Genomic DNA, 10945 nt, shown 5'->3' on the forward strand with positions numbered 1-10945 from the left:
ATCTGAGACAGGATCAATGTACAAACATGATGTCTGTGCTACCGTTTGTTCCGCATATTTTTCGAGTCAATAAAACGTTGCACGGGGTCATGTACTTCATTTATAAAAATTAAAACCAACGTCAACAATTGTCTAATGAGATTGAAAAGTACAAAAATTATCGCTCAATAAAGAGTTTGTTTTCCCAAGCCAGGTATGATACAAGCGCGAATTGAATCTGGGAGCAAACGTAATTTTCCATAACCTTTCTCAAATTATTATTCGGATTGAGTAATAATGATATGCTATTATGGTTTAAGTACACCGGTGCAAGAATAAACACCGGATTATCAAAATTTCACGCTGGCGCAAGTGAAAGACAGATGCAGAATATTTGAATGCGAGCTCATACTTTATTAGTATATTTATACAAAATTGGCAAATTATAATAGATATTTATAAATGATTTTCAACAGGTTTTCTGAACGATGACAACGTACGTACGGCCCATGCAATTTTACGATGTCTTTTTTGATCCAACTTTTTTTGTTCCCGTTGGCATTATCAATCAAAATGACTATACTTTTATTCGAATTTTAAAAACCTCACCCATAAGATTAAATAATTAATGCAGGAGCTCATTCTTTCGGGAATTGTCCAATAAAGTCGGTTCGCGCCACACAATTTATGTTTAGAATGCAAATTGTTGTGGACGTTTCCGTGAAACTACATTCATACGATAAGTTAGTTCTTTACAATATACAATTTCGCACAAAAGTACGTAAGTAAAATATTCTCACGAAAGCTTACTATCGCAATGTACAATTATGCATAAAGTCTGTTACAACAAAACGCTTGGGTGAATTATATCAAGCGTGTATATTTTTGCAAGGGTTGTTCCAGTTATCCACGTTTCAGGTTTTGAAATTTTTTCAAAACGTATGCTGTTTCTCTCATTTCAAACTTTGAGTTATAAAAAAGCTCGCCCTACATTTTACAATCCACATCATTTATGTTTCTGTATGTCACAGTAATTTTAGAATAAACATAAATATGGGAGCGTGCATTACCAAATCAATATAGCATAAAAATAAAATACCTCAATTTTATGGGTTATCATTTAAATTTTACTCATGCATTACTCTTCGCCGTGTATTTCATATATTTTGAGACATTAGGAATTGTCGGATTAAGAATACAGTTTGATCCTTCAAAAATTTTTTAGTTACTTTTTCTTACACGCCAACGTGAATGTTGACTGAAATTCAAATTCATTTAAACGCCGCGTTAAATTACACCCGCGTGGCAAAGCTGGTTTCAGTTCTCTAACTCAGTGATACCAACTTACCGTATGAACGTATCCAGAATACTGCGATCAATCTTTCATTGCAATTGATTTCAAATTGATTATTTTGCATCTTAAACCTTACGGCAGCTTGCTTGTTTTTTGATTTTAGGTAAACTGGAAAAACAACGGAAATTTGAATACAGTATACTAAAATATAAATATAAAATAACCAGCTCATAGTTGAAAAACAACTACTACAAGAATTTTAATATAACGCCGTTTTTATTTGTTTGAATATCAAAAGTGTTGATATTTTTTCATTACAATAGTAATATTTTATATTTCAAAACTGAACAAAATGAACGACGCTCTAAACGAACGTGCTTGAAGTCTGCTTGTCGCAATTCCCATTTCTGGGTGTGGCTTGAGTATCTCCCATTATCGGTCGACAGTAAAGCTTGTTTGATTTCAAGCTTGATTCGACGTAAAAAGTACTTTGAAGCTCTGTTTATTATATAATCCAGGGAAAGGGCTATTTGAAACTACAGCGCATCAATAGTCAGTCCATTCTTGGGCCACGTTTCTCTGCAATCAAGAAGGTCGGAAAGAAATACATGTTGCAGCTGAAAAAGTTCACTAAACATGTCTCGGGGCGTTCCGATAAAATCTCTCAGACACATAGCAAACACTTCCACAAGTTGAGCACGTGCATGTCGTGCGTTAAAGAAGAAACGTGGATTGTTAGTATTACGCGCCAATTCAGAATAAACTTTCTGTGCAACGAACCTCGACACATATTACGCTTGACAATATTTATCCCGCACCATATCAGACACACAGTAAGTAAATTTGATTAAATGAATCCAGCAAATTAGTTTGCAAAATAACCGGGATATTTTTTCTAATAATTTCTAACTCGAACCCAAACTTGATAATTGATGATTTTTTTAAATTTTAATACGTGGCGGACGTGTTTTTACCAAATCTCACATTACATCAAATCTTACATTAGTAGTGGGGACTTTCTGCAAAAGATCCAATAACCGGTTCGCCAGGTTGTACACTGATTTTTGGGGAAATATATGCAAACATGTTACATTTTATGAGGCCTTTCGCACCTTTTTATAGTTATTTTTTTTATAGTTTTTATAGTTAAACAAAATATGGATTGGAGTTATATTTGAGAAGTTTGTGTTCCCCTCGATAAATATATCACAAAATTTAATATATATCTCGTTAAGTCAAAGTTTCAAGGTTAAAGGGCGCATGGAAACTTGCCTACAGGGATCTGACAAACCACAGTCTATCCACGATCATTGCTTAGCGGTACAGATTTCGAAGAGTCAACAGTCTTCAGAAAACGTGAGTTTATTTTTTGGTTTATATGAAAAAAGGAAAAACTTACTTACCGCCACATGTATCCAAGGTATTCAATAAATCATTGACTCTTTTGTCAATAAGTAAAAACATGCTATTTGGTTTTATTTTTTTTTAAAAATAACACCACAAATAACTAGAAAACTGACTAATTCTTCTAAAATTTTCCATTTCTTGTATTGATTTGTGGGAATTCATTCTTGTATGTAATTCTTTTGGCGCTCCAGAAGTGTGTGTATCAATACCGGAGGTAAGTAATTTTGTTCGCCTACTTTACATCAAGTTGTGTAAAGGGACGGAAGCTTATGAACAGGAGGTGTATTCACTTGGCTAACACAGACATTCCCCAAACTCGTATTAAAACTAAAATAAGGAAAATCGGAATAAAATTATAGCCTAACCCTAACCTGATACACACACTACGGGAGTACCATTCTTTTTCAGTACCTTCAATTCGGGAAAATAGATAACTAGGAAAACAGGGAACCTAATTTCTGCTTTTGTTTTTTGTCCCTCAACTATAAATTTTTCAATATATCATCCACATCATATAAATGCAAACGTAGTTTGTGACTTGTGAACTCGCAATATGTATATAGAACGCTAACTAGGGATCAAATATTATCTGAAAAACCTATTATCCTGATTAGAGTCGGTTTACAAATTATCAGGCTTGTGCATAGGATATATTTTTCTGCCCCATCCTATCCCATAGCAATTTATGCCTGTCCCATAAATGAAAATTTAGATCCAGGGGAGGGCGCACCTGTGGCGCTTCCTACGAGGGGAAATGTAAGGGAGGGACAGTTATAAAAGAAGTACGACATTTAGAAAATTTGGGTAATTTGTTTATGTATAGAGAACTGACTGAAAAATATGGCATGCAATATTGTGATTAAGAATATGTAAATTAATATCGTCCCACTGAAGTTTTACCTGATGAATGGTTGTGCAATATTGAGAACTGTATTGATTTTGGTGCATTATTGATTATGTGACCCCGAAGAGATTGTATCTCATTTTATTCTCGAAACATTCGAATCAATAAAAGTAAATAAAAGTATATGTAAAAAGTCAAACTTGTTGAAATTCATATCCCCTGATACATTGAGAAAAAATGTGCAGATCTGATTTTTTGAGAGAGTGATTTTAATAGGAATAAAATGCATTTGGATATTTTCTATTGCACTATTAAAACTAAATTGCAATCTTTTCATGTGAAGATGTCCCAGGAAAGATGTCCAATGTGAAGATGTCCGCATAGAAAAACACCAGACCGTTCGGTCACTGGATACTGTTATTAAGCTTATTATGATTGCTTTGTTGATGAGCATTATTCAATGTTTTTAAAAGTTTATCAAAAAATGGGTGAAGGTTCTTAGTTATAAACTATATAAAGTATATAAACTCACTTGGAATTGTTTCATAATTTGTGATTTCTCATTATACATTCGAACCACTATTAATATCATATGCTATTGTTCTTTTGGGCATTCAACTTTGTGCCATTTAAATCAATACAATTCGTTCGTCGCGTAGTCCATACCAACAAAACATTTATATCTTTGCCACAACATCTTTTGTCACATTTCCTTATTGTAATATCACATTTCTCCACCTCACGTGGTACTCATTCATCAGTAGGTCGAATTATCAGACGTTGGTAAAAACAGAAGGAGAGCAAAGTGGTCAAAAAAAGCGAAAAAGTATAAGCCCATGAAAATCGCAATGAAGAATAAATATATTTTTTTTGTACTCCCGTTATATATATAGATAAGTTTCAATGGCAGCGATAGTAGTAAAATGCTAACAAATGTCTTGTTGCATTTTCAGATAGACTAAAACTAGGTGACAGCAGGGACCGCGACATGAGACCTCTCGCTCATTTATTATTCGTCACATTCTGTGGATGTGTGAGCGCCCTAACAGACGCAGAGATAGCACTATTTGTCGCAAGAACTCACATAGAGACAAATACTGGTGTTCAAGGAACTGTATCAGTTACAATTTCATCAACAGATTCAACTGTTATTGATTTATCCAGCAACGGAGTGCCTGATCACGCAACAGGTAGGTCACTTCGTAAACGAAGCTTTGGAACCTATTCGGTGATCATTATGTATGAAGTTAAGTAGTTTAGTAGCCATATTCAAAACATCTGATCTACTCATATATATGTTAGCTTGTTTCAATGCCACCAACATTTTTAATAATATGCATTCTGTCTTCAGGAACGTTTCCCGGAAATGGAAATCCTAATCCTTTATCGGTTCAAACATATAACTATAGAATACCAAAAAACCCAACACAGGCATCAACAACAACTTGTCTACCTCAAGGACCTATTGGATTGGCGCTTAACGGAGTACCGATGTTCAATCCTTATAGCATACAGTGCTGCGATACAGGTAATTTGATAACAACTAGTAAGAAAAACCTCATAAAAACGGCATTTCTATGCCTGTTATATTGTACATTAAACTAAACATGCACTAAAAACCAACTAAATAAGCAAATTCATTTTTGTGCACTAAATGAGAAATTTGTCAACGCTAATATTCTTGATATTGGAATTGCATATAATCATACGAATTTTGTCTCCCATAAGAACTAAAAGTGATGTATTATCGCAAAATCGAATGTTTTTAATTTTCAGGAGTTGAAGAGCTTGATCTTTTTGACTCATGCATGGGGCATCCAGCTCCCCAGCCAGCTGGTGCCTATCACTACCATATTAACCCACAATGTCTATTCAATGTTATCTGCAACCAGACATCTACTATCGTAGGTATGTGTTTTGATAAAAATTCTAAAAATTAGTTGAGTGAAAAGTCTGAATGATATTACTTCATTTTTATTTTAATATTCAACATTTCAATGAAAATCTAATTTTTTTCCTTTCATTAGATTTCGGGTGCAGCACATTATCATTTGAAATACCTAACTTAAATATTTAGTTTTGTTTACTACAAAATCATTCATAAATAATTCAACGAAAAAATAAAAATAACTTCTTAAATATTGAGGGGTCGCGTTTGATGGATTCCCCATTTACGGACCAAACGACGACGATGGAACTCAACTTACAATAAGTGATCTTGATGAATGCAATGGGAAGGTGACAAACGGCCAATATAGGTAAGGTATAAGGAAAATACGCTTAATTAGATTTAGCATGGTGCGATTTTTAGTGACACGTGCAGTGTTAAATTTTACGCATCAATCCTCCATATACGCTCAATCTGATATTCCCGTAGTATGCAAACCAGGTTAGGGTTTGGCCATAACTTTATTCCGATTTTCTTTATTTTAGTCCAGGGGTCACCAAACTTCCGGCCCGCGACGTCATTTTATCCGGCCCGCGGCGTCATTTTATCCGGTCCGCAATAACACACAAAAATGGCTAAATTTTTTTCCAAGGAAGATTTTCACGAGCATCGTCGTCTTTGTTTATATCGTAACATTGCCCAATCGGCAAGATGCAAAAAAGTGACGTAATAATAGGCCTTTCCGCATCCGCTCAGACACTTTTGTCACCCTGACAGATTTTCAGTCATGGTTGTAAACAAAACTTCGTTTTTGCGACTTTGAATGCTACCAGTACGTAACGTTTTCTGCGATACACTTGTACACTCGTGGCGCGTGCTTTCGACGAAACTGTATGTTTTTTTGTGCTAAAATAAACGTCGAATGTGCATTTTGTGCTAACAGTACTGTAATCCCTCGCGTACTGCTCCAATTTCAAAAGCCACACTAATTTTTGTACTGCTTTAATGCGGATATTCATGTAGGTATATGTTACAAAAAAATTGAAGTTCATCCGATTTAAATAAAAACTATTCCAGTGGAAAGATCTGAGTAAAAATAGAAAACAATACCAAGTTTATAATAAACGGTCAAGAAATAACGAAGATATCGGAATTTTAGTACCGCCCGACAGGCCAATTTTTTCCATAATGATTGTATTACTTTTTTGATAAGAACTGAACTAAATATGGAAAAATAACACATATCAATCACTAATCTTTCGATGTGCGTCACATCTATGGTAAATTGAGACTATTTCAGGATTTTATTCTGACAACGGTCATTGACACCGCCGAAAGATCGTCGCAAATAAACGCTGCAGTTGTGCATGATAGTTTGACAGTGGTTCATTGTGGGTAATAATTAACGGTGTTCTGATTGTACGAACTTCATAAAAATTGTATTAAGTTAGGAAAGAAATACACACGTCCACATAAATTTTATTGGTGTCCATAGACAATATCATTAATTTGAACTACGTATAACTGGAGCGTAATTTTTAAAAGCGTCGAATGTTGGCAAATTTATGCGCAAATGAAAAAAATCAAATACCAGATAATAGTTGTTTATTTTATCTAAATTATGTCAAAATTTCATAGAATTCCAAGCTACAGCAGTTAGTCGTTTTTATGAGCGGTATTTCAACACGGCGTAACGGTACCCAGCAGACGCGATGCCCACATTTTTTGCCGCGGATTTTGTAACATTTCTAATTCATGACAGCAACGTTTTGATAACAGCTAAACTCAGGATAGTTGTCTAGATATAGGAATCTTGTTAATTTTTTTCATAGGATGTTCTCGATCTATATTCTGCGATATTCCCAACATTTGTGAATTTATTGTATTGCATTGACAAAAATATTCATCCGGCCCGTTTCAACACAATTTGAGTCATACCCGGCCCGCGGTCAAAAAAGTTTGGTGACCCCTGTTTTAGTCTATCACGAGTTCGGGGACTGTTTGTGTTAGCCAAGTGAATATACCCCTTCCCATAGGTTTCATTCCCTTTACACAACTTGATGTAAAATAGGCGACCAAAATTAGTTACCTCCGTATTGGTACACACACTCCTGGAGCGCCCTCAATTTTATATAATGAAACCATTTATGACATGCTTCGTAGATTCACATACTTACCCCACTATATATATGGTATGGAATGTAGGATGTTTACAATGTAGGACTTTGCCATCGTCCTAATAACCAGCGTTGAAGAATGTCAAATAGTCAAATGAATATGCCGTTATCAATATTGCTCAATTTTCCCTATACATTATATAGATATCACATCACTGCAGATTTTCCGTACTTTATGGGATGTTTCAAAGGATCATTACTAAGTGATTCGGGGATACAGAGCGGCAATTGCGAATGTACTGAAGTAGCCAACCCTTGCACTGAATTTGTAAGTTACGTTTTGTACAAATAAGCATCGCATGACGACAACCAAATAGGACATAAATGATACCATACATACAAACGTAGATATGTTTAAAATCAGCGCAATGATTTTTCGTGCAAAAAGTTTTTTTTTGTGTTGACCGCATTACATAATATAGTTGATGTTTGGGATTTGATTCCTGGAATTCTAAAATCAAATTTGTCCAAACAATCACCAATGAAATAAATTAAAACTTTTTACTCAGAACGAAGTTTCTATATCCCGCAAGAAAAGGCAGGCAACATCAACATCTAGGGTTAGTACGTTTGTTTGCTGTCAAGATGCTTCAAATTGTAATTCAAATGAAGTCTCCACGTCTACGTCGTCCACAACAACTTCAGCTGCCTCAACTAGCTTCACGTCGGTGGGAATACAGATAGTTGGAATACTTTATTTTTTGTTTTTTACGTTGTAAAAAGACTCTTCTGATCATAATAAGTTTTTAAGTTTGATGACCTTCAAGTTAATGACCTCCTTAACCAATTATTATGCGATAGACCAATTTGACATATAAATAAAATGATTGTGTTCCTATCTACGTTAGTATTTTTTACGAATTGTAACAAAGCACAGTTGTCGAAAATGAATATATATGTAAAACAATTTGTGATACCTATTCTCATTCGACGTCAGCGCGTAAAGAACTGACCCACGCATATTGCAGTTACTATATGAGACACCAATAATGTGGGAAACAATAGGAATAGTTAAATACGACAAGCTGTCGTGTAAACAAAAATATCGAAAACGATTGTCGTTTCAGGTTCTGTCAATATAAAGTGTATATGCAAGGAAATCAGTTGAGTAATCGAATAAACAAATAGCAAGCTTGACACCTTGATGTTATCTAAATGTAACAGCGTCAAGCCTTGCCGTCTTAACAAAGTAATATAAAATAAATTGGTCCCATCCTGTCAAATAGGAAAATGATCAATACAGCTTATTAAAAATCACAACGATATGAGTGAAATATTTTGATTTGTATTGGTAAAATGACTGTTCCAATTTAAGTCGTTGTCAGAATGCAGTGTATTTCCTCCGGATGCTTGCAAAAAGCAATATGTTGAAACATTAGCTCAAAAATTTGCTTCACATGTTATTGCAAGACTGAACGGGCGGAAGTTCGAAATTCACCCGACTGGGCGTCTGAAAAGTTATCTGGTTGATACAAGTTATTTTTGACGCTTACTATTTACATAAAATTGACTTTCAACGAATTCAGACAATTTTTATAAACCGCTCCAACGAAAATCGACCCCAGTTGGGAAACGGACTTTGATGACGTAGTATTGAGAACTCGTTCCAGAACTTGTATCCATCGCACATTCACGAGTAGTTTTTCCTGTGCCAACGACCGGATTTATTATTAGACAAGATAGGTCAAAGCCTATATCCCTCGTCATTCAATTTTCAACTATTTGAGTCTTCCCACATTGTAAAGGCATGTTTCAAATAAAAACCGATTTAAACTTTAAAAAACTGATATTTGTTTAATTTTTTAATAAGGTTAATAATTTTTGTCCCAAACATTTACCATTTAAAAGAGTAAAAATATGATACAGTTGAATAAATGAATTCGTCTAGATTTGAAAAACGTTTAACCTTTTAACCTAAAAACAAAATATGCTATTTAGATTAATTAAAAAAAATATCGTAGTTTTCTACCGTAGTAATGACTTTAGTTTATAAAAGGATAAAAAAAGAACAGTATGTATATACCTATACTAATTTATCTATACAACAACGAATTGAAGGATTATTTTTATCATCGCAGACACGTTTATATCAAGGTATGGAATGCTATGGTAATTATATTTTATTTATCAGATATTGTGCAACGCCATCTCGTGACTAGAAACGGGTATTGTGGCGTCAGATTTTTTGGTTTTATGATGCTTTCTTGTAGCGTCAAGTTTCCTAGGATGGTTTTGAATTCAACGTACTGTCTAATATATTAGGCGATTAGCGTACGTATCTTTTCTGAAACTAAAATTTCGTTTTTCACGCAATTAAAAAATGCATTAATGACATCCTAGTATTTTATATATATATACACATAAGGTGTAGTACACGTAATAATGTTTTATCTGAAGGTCATCAAAAGTGCCTGGCATGAACTAAGGGCCTTAATTTAAGTATGGAACTGAAGTCATTGATAAATGCTAATTTGTCCTATGTAATATGAAATAATCCAGTTAATCGTTAACGATTTCTATATACTACCATAACGCTTACCCTGTTAGGGCAGCAGTATGTTGTATCAGAATAGTCAGGAAAACGTTGTTGCCCGATTAATAACAAATAATTAGACGATGTCGAACTGTAAACCTTCATTCCATTTCTGCAAGCTTTGAAACATTGACAGAGATATTCAATCGCAGTGATTTCAAACGGTGGGGCGTAGACAATTTTTGAGAGGGCCTGAAGCTAATTAAATATAAAAATATTTGTTAGATTTCATTTTGCCCGCCTTATATTTTATATAAACATTTCTTTATTGTTTAGACTAGAGAATGCGATTCCGTATACGTATTTTCAACGTGTTTTTCGAATAAAACATACTTTCGTTTTACTATCTGGTATTCTAGCTTGTTGTTGGCGAGTTATTTTTTGTATGGGGTGCGAGATTTGACAAATTCTCAACATGGGGCGCAGCTTAAAAAGTTTGAGAACCACTGTTCTATCGAATGAAGTTCGTTTTGTTTCAAATGCCTTTCAATTTCGGAGCAATGAAGGAGAAACTTTTTCAACGCTAATATTCTCGATATCAGCATTAACCATAACCATACGAACTTTGCCTCAAATAAGAACTAAAAGTGATGTAGTATTAAAATCAAATGTTTTTAGCAGTCATCGATTGCGCCATCATCTTCGCTTTCATATATTCAAAATATTGAAACAAATATTTTATACGATATATTTTATTCAAAATAAAGTGTAATATAAATAAATAAAATTTTCATTTTCCTCTTTATTGTCTGCTTGAATGCATTCCAAATATCCATATTATAAATTGTGAGTAGATATTTCAAAATTTTACACTGAAAATGAA

At 34.1% G+C, this 10945-nt stretch overlaps 1 protein-coding gene across 1 annotated transcript; it reads left to right on the top strand.

Annotated features, from left to right (window-relative positions):
• Window positions 1–4427: 4427 nt before the first annotated feature.
• On the top strand, window positions 4428–8496 carry LOC120331687 (uncharacterized). Its single transcript, XM_039398811.2, has 6 exons — window positions 4428–4714; window positions 4876–5052; window positions 5301–5432; window positions 5671–5782; window positions 7734–7857; window positions 8099–8496. Exons 1-6 carry the CDS (start codon window positions 4513–4515, stop codon window positions 8306–8308), a joined length of 957 nt encoding a protein of 318 aa, XP_039254745.2. The 5' UTR covers window positions 4428–4512; the 3' UTR covers window positions 8309–8496.
• The last annotated feature ends 2449 nt before the right edge of the window (window positions 8497–10945 follow it).

The sequence above is a fragment of the Styela clava genome, chromosome 6 (assembly GCF_964204865.1).
Source record: "Styela clava chromosome 6, kaStyClav1.hap1.2, whole genome shotgun sequence".
Lineage (NCBI taxonomy): Eukaryota > Metazoa > Chordata > Ascidiacea > Stolidobranchia > Styelidae > Styela > Styela clava.